This window comes from Zootoca vivipara, chromosome 1, assembly GCF_963506605.1.
Source record: "Zootoca vivipara chromosome 1, rZooViv1.1, whole genome shotgun sequence".
Taxonomy (NCBI): Eukaryota; Metazoa; Chordata; class Lepidosauria; order Squamata; family Lacertidae; genus Zootoca; species Zootoca vivipara.
Window position 1 is genome coordinate 67,959,978 of NC_083276.1, and position 15,290 is coordinate 67,975,267.

The following is a 15,290-nucleotide window of genomic DNA, read 5'->3' on the forward strand; positions in this document are numbered from 1 at the left end:
TCAGGGAGAAAGGGTTAATCCCCTCACCCACACTCTGTCGTCCTGATCTTGACCAGCCCTTTCCCACAGCTGCTGCTAAGTCACCCCAAAGTCCATTGGGTCCATTATCTTCTTGGAGAAGATAAGCCCTGGTAAAAGGCTCATGATGCTGCAAAGCCCAGGGAGAAGTGAGATACCTCCCCACCCCATCAGTGTTCTCTGTGATTCACAGAGCACTCAGTTAGTAATTGGTGGCAAGAGGGGGACAAGTGCTTACTCACTGTGCTCACAGCAGTTGCTAGAACTATATTGACAACATGACAACCGTGTTCGGGGCCCCAAAATTGTAGGATATTGGATAATATGCAATTGTAAACACATAAACAGTTTGACTTAATTAATATACATCTGATGACAATTGTGCAAAAACAACTCACCTCATATTGCATAAGCAATAATAGTGTATTAAAATATATTTCTACAGAAGCTGTTTTCCTTGGGAGCAGGAGACAGGCAACTGATACAAACTCCTTTACATGATAGTCTTCCTGTCACAGGGACGAGTGTGGCTCTTCTGTTTCAACAATTAGGTATGTCAGTTTTGGGGTTATTATTATTTTTATATTTTGCCATTGTTTCTAAACTGACTGCATACATGCAATAGTAACTTTTGCTGGTTTTGAATTTCAAAACTCAAGATGTTGCTTTTTCTGTATTTTGGAACATAGTTGTACATGTCCTAATGATAATTGAATGTAACCTGGGTGTCTTGCAGCTGTATCCAGTTTGATTAGTACTTTACTGCTGTATTGCTCTGCATGCGTGCACACACTTGAGACAAATGAATCTGAAGCTAGTACAAATCAAAGTGACTTGAGGAATTTATCACACTTAGCAGAAGCGTTTTTTTCATATCATAATATTACCATAGATCTAATTTGTGATATTTCTTTCTGTACTTTCTTCTTCTTCAGCTGCTTGTTTCTTGGCTGTGCAACCTTTTGTTTTTTAAACTAAAGTTAAGTTTAAAATATCACTTTGTAGCTGAGAAATTAAATCAAGTATTAAACATTTTTTTCAGTTTAATTCCTAATGGTGAACATATTGAAATAAACAGGGACAAATTAGAAACGCAGCACACAGGGAGAGTGAAATATTCACAAGGTACCAAGTTTTCAGTGGAAGCAAATCTATAAAGCTTGGCTTTGGGAGAGAAGATACACAACAGATCCTCTATGCAAAGAAAGATACTTGGATGACAGCTTGTTGAGAAATGAAGCTAAATATTTTTTGTACTTGCATGGGGCATATATACTGTGCAGTGAGTCAGCTTTTACCCCTTGCTAAGATGTACTCCCATCTTCTGGATGAAAGTTGAGATATAGTGTTGCCTTAAGTGGTAGGAAAATTATCTTTCTGGGTTCATAGTGACACGGGACCTGGAGGGTACATGTGCTTACCTTGTGGTTTTGCCCTGTTCCTTGGACAACAGAAGTACAGCTGTGATGTGTGATGTGCCTTCAAGTAGAGCTCCCTGCAGTGTACCAAGAAAGAAGCACTCTCTGGGCACCTTTTTCTCTTTCGTATCTCCTTGGAAAGTCATGTGGCAGTTGTAATAGTACTCAGCAGTTAACTCCCCCAAAACCCTCAAGCTCTTGCTGAAAAAATAATCCTTATGGCATATGCACCTGAAAGCCTTCTTTACTCAGTTGGATGTTTCAGTGCAAATCTAGAAACAGTAACAAGGGGTGAGTGAATGTTTACACTAAACAGTGCATAGGAAACTGCCTTGTAACAAGTCAGACTATTGCCTCATCTGCCTCAGTATTGTGGGCATCCTCTCCAGGGTTTCAGACAGGAGACTGCCCAGCCCTACCAGCAGACGTCAGGGATTGAAACAGGGACAAGTGTATAATCTGCCACAGAGTCCCTTTCCCAGTATATGGCTACTTTTTGCTGATGACAGTTTCATTGGTCTGCTATGTAGTAAATTAACAGAAAAATGAGTGTACAGAAGCTGTGAGGTTTCTGATGAGTTTTTTTTACTCCCAGGATAAAAAAACTAACAACTCCTACAGCCATGCATGTTCTTGGAGTCATGGCAGAACAGCATGTTCCATGATATAACTTTTTATAGTGCAAAGCAGCTGTGGGTTACTTTAGATTGAGCAGAAGTCTGGCATTTCCAGCTGTTTGTCTACTCACCCCCTCACCCCTTACATTGCTCTTTTCCCCAAGGAGTAAAATATATAGATCTAAATATATTTTCTTCTAGAGGTGAAAAAGCAGCATGATCTTGAGCAAACAAATGTTGGCAAAGAAACAGTTAAAATGCCCCTTTCCACCTTCACTAGCCCACTGCTGAATGTGAATCCACCTGCTGCTTTATAGTATAAAAGAAAACCCTTGGACTGGTAAACCAACCACAGAGCTTACACTTAATGTTCTCAGTCTAAGGTAAAAAGCCAAAATGAAGCAGGTATTACAGAATGTTTTGTTCACTTGTACAAAAATGTGCTGAGTAACAAGTTTGGGACATTCACCAACTCATTTATGAGTAATTCTGCTATAGTTTCATTGTAGTTTTTGACCCACTTACACAGGAACCAGAACATTGGCACAAACATACTTTTTTCCCTAGAGAAAATTATATGGTAAGAATATATCCACATCTGTTGAAGACTGAAGAAGTTCATTGTGATGGCGAAGAAGTTAGCATATTAGCTTTTCCATGGTCAGTGAAAACATAAAATTTAGTGTCCACTAATTTTAAGCAGACCATTTGCAACAAAAACTAAATTTAGGAAAGATGTTTAGCTTACTCTGTCATAGCCTACTCGTGGTTCTGCTTCTGTTACAGATTGCTTTCAAATGTTAAAATAAACCTTATGCGGGAATGAAAGACTGGAAAATTTTGAAACAAGTTTCTCAGACAGCATGAATGCACCCCAAGCCACAGAAAATTCATGTAAGTGGTTGGAGTTGGAAAACTAGCTACCCTCAGGTCACAATACTGACAAAGCAAATTGTAGAGTATCGTTATCTAAAGCCATGCTGTGGAATGTTTGGAAAGACTTTTGGCTTAGACTACCTTTTGCAAAATTCATCATCATTGATTTTCAATGAATTATTGTTGCCTAGCACTGGCATTTTTCTGGGACTCACCCAACAAATTTCATGGTTTTGGAGGTAGAGGACAAAGGCAATTGAGTATTTATAGAGCACCTTTGGTAATCTAGGAGAGGTACTGGACATGTTGATGAATTGACTTAGAAGCCTTTTGAATATTATGCACATGTAAGAAATATGGCTTTTCAGCTGAGGAAGAACAACATTCGGGTGGATTTTACTTTACTTACAATCAGTACTATTTTTCTAGAAAAAGAGGTGCTGGAACTCGCCATGTATGCCTCCTCCTTTCTCTTTGAATGTCAATGATGTTCGCCTGAGAGGTCCCGGAACTAAGTTCCGGTGAGTTCATACTGAAAAAAAGCCCTGCTTACAATTCTATATGTTGTTGACATGGGAAGCTAAACAATGCAGTGAATCCCTGGCTTTTGCTAGGAGTTACCGTATATTCCGGCATATGAGACGACTGGGCATTTAAGACGACCCCCAACTTTTCCAGTTAAAATATAGAGTTTGGGATATACTCGCCATATAAGACTACCCCATATCAATCTCAGATGCATCTAGATGGGACTGGGAATGTGAATGTGAATCTGAATGCCTGGAGCGCTGCTGCCAGTCAGTGCAGACAGCACTAAGTGAGATGGACCAATGGCCTTGCTTGGTCTATAAGGCAACTTCCCTATGCTCCTGTGGGGAGAACTGGGTTTCATGGAAACTCGATGGCCTTTGCTCCACATCCTTTCCTGGGAGAGCTGCCCTTTCGCCACCGCTTCTCGCCCCCCCCCTGTTTTAGGGGCATTTCCACTCACCCCAGTGACCCCACGGTTCCTTTTCCCTGGCGGGATTCCAGAGGGATTCTCTTCCCTGGTGCGGAGAGAGAGACAGAGAGAGAGAGACAGAGAGATCAGGCAGGCAGAGTCAGTGAGAGGGAAAAGGAGCCAGAGAAAGGAGAGCGGGGACGCCAGTGAAGAGGCTCCCCTCATTCCCTGGGCATTCATACAGTCGCTGCGTATGACGGGGTTGTGGCTGCAGCCGTTTTTGAGCTCCCACCACCACATGCGGCGACCACAGATTTTCCAGTCCGGGTCTTATACCTGGCGTATAAGACGACCTCCCGACTTTTGAGACGATTTTCCGGGGTTAAAAAGTTGTCTTATACGCCGGAATATATGGTAAGTCAGGCATCCCCAAACTCGGCCCACCAGATGTTTTGGGACTACAACTCCCATCATCCCTAGCTAACAGGACCAGTGGTCAGGGATGATGGGAGTTGTAGTCACAAAACATCTAGAGGGCTGAGTTTGGGGATGCCTGAGTTAAGTGAAACAAGGGTTTACACCTCCACAACTACACTTGGCACAAGCCTCTGGATTGTGATAAAGTGATAAAGTGTGACTAGTGTGTACACTTAACATTTTCCATCCATTGCTCTCCTGCTTTCTTGCCAACTTTATTTTTACTTTGAATTGCTCTATGCAGAGTTGCCTGTATGGATTCTTAATTACAGTGCCTCATTATTTGTGCTTTCCCCTCACCTTGGAACCAAACAATTCAACATAGATAATAAAAATGCAAATAGAGCTGAGCGAAAATGTATTTCTCTGGGAAGCAGGTTTTTTGTTGTTAAAATCTTCATCAGTGTCAGAAGGGTCCCGCATTTTTATAATTTGGAGGTAGGGGTTTTGAAAGAGCTACAAGAGTTCAGTTATTAGGATGACCCCGATTGGCTAGAATTACCCATGTGATCTGTATCAGACAGTTTTCACCAATCTCATGCACTCAATATGCTTTGGACTACAACTTTCATAAGCTGCAACCAGCATGGCCAATGGACAGGGATGCTAGGAGTTGTGACCAAAACACCTAGAAGGTCCCAGGTTTGGGAAGGATGTTACAGAAAGTATTGCCCACACTCTAAATGTGCTTTATTTGCCATTGTGACATCATAATATCCAGTATGGTAATATGACTCTATCGATCACTGACTCAAATGGCACAAGTGCAGATGATATGAAAGGGAGGGGCAGTGGCTTTGAAGAGTTGTGAAAGGGTGCAAACTAATTAGGGGTTTTCAAGGTCTGTTTCGCCCTCTATGATTGACTACTTTTGTAAAACGATGTAAAAGAATATTGAAAAGTGAGCAAACTATAGAGAGTGCTCTATGAGTCCCTAGTTCTGAGAAAACATTAATTCATTTTTCTCAGACATAATAGTGTAGAAATACAGTGGGGGGGGGGAAGTATTTGATCCCGTGCTAAATTTGCCCTTTTGCCCTCTGACGAAGAAATGACCAGTCCATAATTTTAATGGTAGGTTTATTGTAGCTGTGAGAGACAGAATAAGAACAGGAAAATCCCCAGAGACACAGAAGACAAAAGTCAGAGATTGTTGTGCATTATAATGAGTGAAATAAGTATTTGATCCCTTTGCAAAAGATGACTTAGTATTTGGTGGCAAAACCCTTCTTGGCAATTACAGAGGTCAGATGTTTCCTGTAGGTGGCCACCAGGTTTGCACACATCTCAGGAGGTATTTTGTCCCACTCCCCTTTGCAGATCCTCTCCAAGTCAGTAAGATTTTGAGGCTGATGTGTAGCTACTCGGTGTGTAGCTACTTCAGCTCCCTCCACATATTTTCGATGGGATTAAGGTCTGGGGACCGGCTAGCCCACTCCAGGACCTTAATGTGCTTCTTCCTGAGCCACTCCTTTGTTGCCTTGACCGTGTGTTTTGGGTCATTGTCATGCTGGAATACCCATCCTCGACCCATTTTCAATGCCCTGGCTGAGGGAAGGATGTGCTCACCCAGGATTTGACGATACATGGTCCCGTCCATCGTCCCTCCCTTAGCAGAAAAACACTCCAAAGCATAATGTCCCCCTCCATAATGGGGTCATAGGTATCATTCCTCCTCCTCTAAACACGGCAAGTTGAGTTGATGCCAAAGAGCTCAATTTTGGTCTCACCTGACCACAACACTTTCACCCAGTTCTCCTCTGGGTCATTCAGATGTGCATTGGCAAACTGCAGATGGGCCTGTGCATGTGCTGTCTTGAGGAAGGGGAATTTGTGGGCTCTGCAAGATCTCTGTCCTTCACGGCGTAGTGTGTTACCAACTGTTTTCATGGTGACTATGGTCCCAGCTGCCGTGAGATCATTGACAAGTTCCCCCTGTGTAGTTCTGGCCTGCTTCATCACCATTCTCCTGATCATTGCAACTCAACGAGATGTTATCTTGCATGGAGCCCCAGACCGAGGGAGGTTGACAGTTATTTTGTGTTTCTTCCATTTGCGAATTATTGCACCAACTGTTGTCACCTTCTCACCAAGCTGCATGGCAATAGTCTTGTAGCCCAGTACAGCCTTGTGCAGGTCTACAATCTTATCCCTGACATCCTTGGACAGCTCTTTGGTCTTGGTCATGGTGGCTACTTTGGAATCTGCTGGATTGATTGCTTCTGTCGACAGGTGTCTTTTGTACAGGTACTGTAACAAGCTGGGATTACAGGTAAGACCTCTCCCTACAGCAGGTGCTTCTAATCTCAGCTCGTTACATACAGTGAAGATACCAGGTAGCCTGACATCTGGCTGGTTGATAGGGGATCAAATATTTATTTCACTCATTATAATGCACATCAATCTCTGACTTTTGTCTTCTGGGTTTCTGGGGATTTCCCTGTTCTTATTCTTTCTCTCACAGCTACAATAAACCTACCATTAAAATTATGGACTGGTCATTTCTTCGTCAGAGGGCAAACGGGCAAATTTAGCAGGGGATCAAATACTCCCCCCCCACTGTAGCTATAATTAACAAAATATGGTTGTCTTGGGCTGTATTATATGATCTCTGTTTATTTAAGCCTCGATATATCCTTCATGCCTTTTATAAAATAATCTATTTAAACTCAGACTAGCTTTCAACTCTGATTATGTTTAATTCTATTCAGATGTTAATGTACTAATGGTCATTTATTTGAAATTTATAAAAAAGACACTGGATTAATAACTAGTCTTTTATAACATTTCTGCATCATCTACATGCAGACAGATGAATAGTTACATTAGTCTGGAAGGCTTGGCATTGAATGGTGGGATCTTCATTCTATTCTTTCTTTGTTCTAAATTAAGGCCTGTAATCTAAATATAGAGCAGTTTTGCAGCAAGCTAGTTATACCCAACCACCCTAGTGCAGCTACTTCCTCTGTGAAATAAAGAGGCACCTAGTTGCTTAAATCTCTGCTTCCACCAACCACAATTCTAAAAAATTAAGATTAAAGCAGTAATTGTTTCTCACTGATGGCAAACAAATTTATTAGCAACTAGTCCTCTATAAAGGCAACTAGTATTTTTATGAATGTTGCAGTGCATTCTTTACAATTTTACATATTAAATGTGTCCTATGGAAAGTAAGAGTTATGAGAGAACAAACCTAAAATAAACGTTGAAACATGTTACTAGAGCTGCATTTGCACAGACATGAGCTGTCTTTAACAAATTGTTCCCATATGTTTACCAAATTCAGAGCAGTCAACAATTACAAAACAAATTCATCATTTTTTACTTTTGCTATATTGTTTAGAGAAACATTGTGCAATAGTGATATGTAACCCACCCAAACCCCCTTTCCAGAAAAAGGAAGGCTTTGTAACACCACCCAGGACACATTGTCTCTGAACAGACAAATATCCAGGGCACCAACCTACACGAGGGCAGTAGTCCAAAATAGTTTGAATCATTGGTAATCCACGAAAGAATGAAACATAATTTTAAAAATAGGCTTTATTTTAAGATATCTGTTTATGATCAATTGACAAGAAGCAGACTTATTAGTCCCCAGATATTGAAAGTGATATCACTTTTAAGAGCTTTACTTGAGCAATGAAATCAAATAACCTATTTTTAAATTTGGTTTCAGTTAAAATCATGCCTAGAGGGAGAATCTCATTTTCCAGAATTTTTTCAGCCACAGTCAATATGGGTCCATCTGAAAAATAATAAATTGTCCAGAATTACTAACCCTATTGTGGGTCATGTTGACTAGAGGTGTGTGATTGAGGTGGAACTCCTATCATTCACATGAAAACCTTCAGGCCTACATTGGAACTACAACCATCAGGACTGGCTTACAACTATAACTTCTCTCACTAGGTTCAGTTTGTATTTTTTTCCTGGTCTGTCAAGATCACCATAATAATGCTTTATGAAACCAGACTGGGCTGTGGAGTTGCAAGCAGCTTATTACAAGAGTTAAAAGTCAGCATGGATAGCTCAGTCGGTTAAACCGTGGTGCTGAAAATGTCAAGGTTGCAGATTTGATCCCCGTATGGGACAGCTGCATATTCCTGCATTGCAGGGGGTTGGACTAGATGATCCTCAGGATCCCTTCCAACTCTAAATTTTATGATTCTAAGTCTACTAAGATCAACAAATATACATCTGAACAAAAAATTGTTAACATATGGTATCATTTACATCTAGTAATATTAACTAAAATTTAAAAATAGCTGGCATAGTTTCATGGACAGTTAGTTTCTGCATCTGGATTAGGAGCAGACTGCTGAAAGAGAAAGGACCACTTTGAACGTTACATGGCAAGTGTATATATTGCAGACCTGTTTCTTGACAAATACATGATGCATAAACAACAGATAAGTGTCTGTAAAACACTCATGTACACACTTGAGGAAACCACAGCAAAGTCAGCTAAAAATAACCAAGTATCTATTCCTGAACCTGCAGCTATAATTTGATTTTGATGTGCTGCTGTCTGAACATGGATGAACCCAGAGCAAATGCAGTTGCTCCCTGAAATATATATTGTTCAAACTTCCGGAAAGTTCACAAATCTTGTTGCTCTGGGCTACTTTGGCAGGAAGGGCAGGTTAACATTTTAATTAACAAATACTTATGAAGGTAGTTCTCATTATTTAGATGCTGAGCCTTTCCTTTGAGTATTATAAACAATTTATTTTTATTTATTTTACTATGTAGCAACCTGCTGCTTGGGCCAATACCTCCCTAAATAAACCATGAACCATAGGATTCAGAGCTGACCATCTTACTTCTAAATATACTTAGTGGCCTAGGTGTTTTGGCTTGAGAAAGCAAGTGATATAGAGGAGGAAAGAGTTGGAACTGAACACATATGTACACACACACAACAAATGTAGCAGTAATTTTACAAGTCTGAAATAATTACAAGTTTAACTTTTAATTCCTTGCTGCAAAAGAGGATCAGAATCTCTGTTTGAATGCCCACAGTTCATGATTACTGGAATTCGCAACTTTAGTACTAGACCATCACAAATATTCAGTACTTTTTAAAGTAGTAATTTTAATTTATGCATACAGAATAAACAGTTGTCTTAAATTTAGAAGTTCAAAGCATAAGTGTCTGTGGCAGTAGTGTTAGCTGTATAATGAACTTTGAAAATTTAACTTGGTAGTTTTCAAAGCAGTTGCTTTCTCTGAATGAGTTCACACTTAACCAATATGCCATACATTTTTGTAGCACACAGGCTTAGAGTACTCAAGGCATCTGAGAGTCTGTGTGACATTTGGTAGTGCTGCATCACCCATCTGCTTTTGCACTGTCAAAGGTTTCAGGATGTTATGACCACAACTACTAGAATATTACACTTGAAACCCCAGACCATGCTTATTACAGGCTGTCAACCTACCAGTGACCGATTGGAAAAGAATTGCCAAGCAACTTTCTGCAACTTGAAGGCTTAATTATTCTGAAAAACAGTTACAAAGAATGCAAATAAAAAGAACATCCAGAATGGGCAAATATAAACACTGATGAAGTGCTGTATCTACCAGGACTCCTCATTTTACTAAAAGTGCTTTACGTTTCATATAGTGGTGGAAGCTACAAACAATTGAGGCTGTATGTTTATACACATAGCCTTTGAAACATGCATTGGCCATTTTTTTCACTATGCTCTTTTGAACATAGCAACCGGCAGTTGTACATACTTTTACACAATACCATCTAGAGTCCATGTTGTCTGTTTGCACAGGTGGAAATGTTCTCAAACTAATATGCAAGGGTGTTCTCTCATCCCCTCAATTAGTGTTTCCACACTAATTGCCTCAAAAGCTGTAGAGAGATCCAGTGGAACTAATGGGTGCACTTCTCATGTTCAGTTCACCCACCAAGGCAATTAAAACAATTTCTGTTCCATAACCAGGCCTAAAACCAGATTGAAATGGCTCTAGGATCTTGAAGCTGAGCTGTCACCCCATACTTTGACCCATAAACATATACCCTATTGGCCCAATTAATTATAAGCCACACTTTTTTCCTCCAAATTCTGACTGTGAAAAGTTAAAGTGTGGCTTACATTCGTGACCTTGCAAAAATAATCCAGTATGCAGCCAGGAGCCTGGCAAAGCGGTGCCTGCCCCACGGATAGTCCCCCATCCTCTTCCCCAAGGCCAGGAAAGAATAGAGCAAGAAAGGGAGCTTATATTCGGGTATTGTCTTTTTCTCTCCCCCCTCCACCCACTTTTAAATGTGCGGCTTATAATCGGGTGCGGCTTATTCGGGCCAATACTATATTGCTAATATTGCTATTATTGCTAATACTATATGCTAATATATTAGCATAGTAATTGCTGGGTCACTGGAACATTTCATTCAGTTAACAAGTACATATCTATATGCTGTTATACTGTCAGACTTACAGAGTACAGTAATCTTGGACTCTCTTTAGCCCTAAAAATGTATAGCAGAGGAAGCAGCTGTCAAAACTTCCCTTCATTGTCCTACATTCTGCTTAGCTTTTCCGTAACTCAACATGCCACCTGGTTGTTCATTCCAGCTCAGTCTTCCACTATCCTCTTACTACTTTGCTGGGAATGTATATAAGATATTTAATAATGATGGTGATGGCATTGTGATCTAATTGGAAATAGGGGATTCTTGGTGTGGAGGAACATAACTGGTTAGAATGCATGCCCTAAGCAGAGAAATTCATGTTCCACCAGCCAGTTCTGTGAGACTTGGTTGTAAGTCACTTTGTGTTGCCTTGGGCAAGGTAAAGCTACTAACAAATTTAATTAATAAATAAAGCACCATTATTATTATTTTTTTAAAAAAGAGCTGTGGGGATAAATAGGTATGAAAGGTGGGGACACAGAGAAGCCATGTAAAAACTAGTGAATGCACACTGAAAGCAATTGTATTTGTATGCTGCTTCTGTATCCGTCCATGACTCAAAGGGATTTGTGAATGTAAACGGGTCTAAATAGTACTTTGCAGCATTTGTCCTGGGCCTGTTAAAGGTAAATGGACCCCTGACCATTAGGTCCAGTCGTGACCGACTCTGGGGTTGCGGCGCTCATCTCGCGTTATTGGCCGAGGGAGCCGGTGTACAGCTTCCGGGTCATGTGGCCAGCATGACAAAGCCGCTTCTGGCGAACCAGAACAGCGCACAGAAACGCCGTTTACCTTCCCGCTTGGAGCAGTTAAAAAAATCACAGCCATAATTGAAGTGTCATAAGATAGGGTGGGGTCCTAAAGGTAAAGGTAAAGGGACCCCTGACCATTAGGTCCAGTCGTGACCGACTCTGGGGTTGCGCACTCATCTCGCATTATTGGCCGAGGGAGCCGGCGTATAGCTTCCAGGTCATGTGGCCAGCATGACAAAGGCGCTTCTGGCAAACCAGAGCAGCACATGGAAACGCCGTTTACCTTCCCGCTGTAGCGGTTCCTATTTATCTACTTGCACTTTGATGTGCTTTTGAACTGCTAGGTTGGCAGGAGCTGGGACCGAGCAACGGGAGCTCACCCCGTCACAGGGATTCGAACCACTGACCTTCTGATCAGCAAGCCCTAGGCTCAGTGGTTTAACCCACAGTGCCACCTGGGTCCCTACTGTATGCAAATTCGTATCCTGTGCCCTGAGTCCTTTAAATGCCTAGCAATAACCTTAGATCTCCTTCATGGATCAATGCATTGTCGTGGCGAAGGGGCTTGAATAACTCAGAGAAGCTATGAGCTATGCCATGCAGGGCCACCCAAGATGGACAGGTCATAGTGGAGAGTTTTGACTAAACGTGATCCACCTGGAGAAGGAACTGGCAAGCCACTCCAGTATCCCTGCCAAGAAAACTCCATGGACAAAGACAACAGGCATATAAAAGTTATGACGCTGGAAGATGAGCCCCTCAGGTCGGAAGGCATCCAACATGCTACTGAGGAAGAGCGGAGGACAAGTACAAGTACCGTCACAGGGATTTGAATTGCCAACCTTCTGATCAGCAAGCCCTAGGCTCAGTGGTTTAACCCACAGTGCCACCTGCGTCCCTTCCTGGGCCTGTTATTTTTATATTTTTAACTTTCTCACATTATTATCTCTAAACTGAAGTTGTGTTGTTGTTGTTGTTGTTGTTGTTGTTGTTGTTGTTGTTGTTGTTGTTGTTGTTAATACCCCACCCATCTGGCTGGGTTTCCCCAGCCACTCTTGGCGACTCCCAACAGAATATTAAAAACACAATAAAACATTCAACATAAAAAACTTCCCTAAACAGGGCTGCCTTCAGATGTCTTCTAAAAGTCAGTTGTTTATTTCCTTGACATCTGATGGAAGGGTGTTCCACAGGGTGGGCGCCACTGCCAAGAAGGCCCTCTGCCTGGTTCCCTGCAACCTCACTTCTCGCAGTGAGGGAACCGCCAGAAGGCCTTCGGCGCTGGACCTCAGTGTCTGGGCTGAATGATAGGGGTGAAGATGCTCCTTCAGGTTAATAACTTTAAGTTATTCACTTTAAGTTATTTCAAAGTAACCTGATGGCCAAATAATTTTATAGTTTTTGCCCTGTTTCTTCCCAAAACTTTATATATATAACTTTACACCAGGCAAAAGAAAAAAAAAGACATGGAAAATAGTTCCTGCCAACCTAGCAGTTCAAAAACATACCAGTGCAAGTAGATAAATAGGTACCACTGTGGTGGGAAAGTAAACAGCATTTCCATGCGCTCTGGCACTTACGCAGTGTCCTGTTACACCAGAAGCTGTTTAGTCATGCTGGCCACATGAACTGGAAAGGTGTCTCTGGACAAACGCTGGCTCCCTCGGCCTGAAGCAAGATGAAGCCCGCTCCCCAGAATACTCAGAATGCCCACCTCCTTTCTATGTTTACTGCTCACATAAAGTCTGTTTTGCCAATATATAGGTACTGACAGTTCCTGATTTTTAACATTTATCTCCTATTCATTTAGAATATCAGGGTTCATACATGTTTGGCCTTTGCTGAGTCCTGGGCAGTGCTGAGTTTCTGGTTTGAACTGAGTATTGTTATTATTGCTGAATTCAGTAAATCTAGAGAGTAATTAAATTCTTTGTATTATATTAAGCACCCAAAATAAACAATGAACTAATATCATTTGAGTTTGTTTCTACTTCCTAAAATTACTGTCTGTTTACTAGGCAGATGTACCAGTTTTCTTGGAATAATATTTCAAAATGTCTCTTCCACTTTAAACTGTCTCTTAATCAAGCCTGTTTCCCATTCCTATTAAGATGTTGCATTATAAAACTTTTACAACTTCTGTACTGGGCTGTGCCAACCACCATAATCTTTCAGAAAAGCTTTCTTGAAGTTGTTGACCCATTTTTATGGATTAGTCTCACTAGGTTACAGATTATTTCTTTTGCTAAGCTTTTAATTATAACTTATTCTAAGAGCCCGGAACCTGTTGCATCATATTGGTTAGAGAATTTATTGATCTTGGTAAATACCCTAATCCAGTGTCTATAATTGCTCATTTTATTTAAGCATCTTACAGTCAATGTTTTTAGACTTCCGAAACATTGTACCATAGAATAATATTGTAATAGTTTGAACAATGAACTATGCACTGTTGTGTGCATGCGTGTCTCTTAAATCATTTTCTTAAAAAGAACAACAGGAAGCAGGCTGATTGATTGCATTTTTTAAAAGTAGGAAGTCAGATATTTTAGTGCAAATTACATATCATTTCAAATACTTGAAAACAGTGAAGGTCAGTCAGGAAACCTCTGTTCAAAAATTTTCCAGCATATGGATAATGTTCAACAGGATGTATGCCTGACTATGGAATCTTAATCTGTAATAATCAACATGAGAAAGATTGTTGATATGTTTTTGTGTTGTCTAGTCTGTTTGTGCCCTGGCTAGTCAGTGTCACGGATGTACCTTGAAGTTCAAGGTTACCAACAAATATAGTTCTGCCTTCCAGCATCAGGAAGCAACACTGATCTGTCTTCAGAAGTTGCTGTTGCAATAAGTTATCATTCAGGAGCTGAAAAGGACCTTTTGCTTGTTTATTTCATTGACTTGTTTAAGGAAGGAAGAGAAGTAAACAGTTATTACATTTAGCTCTTAGGACTTACAATAGCAGATATAGGCTCCTTTAAAAATGCAGAATATTTGAATATATTCTGTAGCTCAGTTTACAGGACAATCTTATACATGTTTACTTGGAAGAAAGCCCCTTTGGATTTAGTAGGGCTTATACCCGGGTAGATGAGTATAGGATTGCAGTCATCAGCTCCCATGTATTTTTTGTTTTGCAAACATCAAGAGCTTAGAAAACTGTTTTTATAAAGCCTGCCTTTATATGCCCCTTGGGCATATGTAGACTGTTACTCTCAAAATATACACCTCTAAATAAAAATACACCCAATTATATTTATTTTATTTAATAAAATGTCTATACTGTTTAATTGCCAAAATATAAAGTTGTTTATATTCATGATTTTAATGAAATCAGTTGTGGCTTAATTTTTTAAAAATGCATTTCTAAGGTTTGTTTTTTTTAAAAAAAATCTGAAGTTTATCTGTTTTGGTTGTGTACTGTGGTGGAGAACATCTACTCCCATGTACTATCAAGTACTATATATGTAAGTAGTAGGAAGTGCCTTGCACTGCCTGGAAAGTCAAAGAAACCAGAAAATATTGTGATTTTTATGTGGATAATGTAATTTGTGAGTTTTAGGGCTGCCTGACCTGGCCTTGAATCAGTTTGAGTGTGGGTATGCTAATGTTTTATTAGGTTTGGTCTGCTGTCTTGATTCTGCATGATAACTAGCATCCAATTATAGACAAAGAGGGTTCCATCTTGGCAACCGTCTTGCCAAATTGAGCAATGATATTTTCAAAACCAGCCGAATTGCCACTACTTGGAACTGT

General features: G+C 40.5%; 1 protein-coding gene across 4 annotated transcripts in view; it reads left to right on the plus strand.

Annotated features, from left to right (window-relative positions):
- Window positions 1-15,290, plus strand: part of SBF2 (SET binding factor 2) — a 217,628-nt gene that overhangs the window by 111,090 nt on the left and 91,248 nt on the right. For 3 of the 4 annotated variants that reach the window (XM_035119334.2, XM_035119296.2, XM_035119305.2), the window contains exon 6: window positions 464-569. In XM_035119334.2, the coding sequence (XP_034975225.1) occupies window positions 464-569 (106 nt within the window). Of the gene's footprint in view, window positions 1-463; window positions 2,948-15,290 lie in introns of all 4 variants that reach the window. The other variant, XM_035119315.2, reaches the window with a different exon arrangement.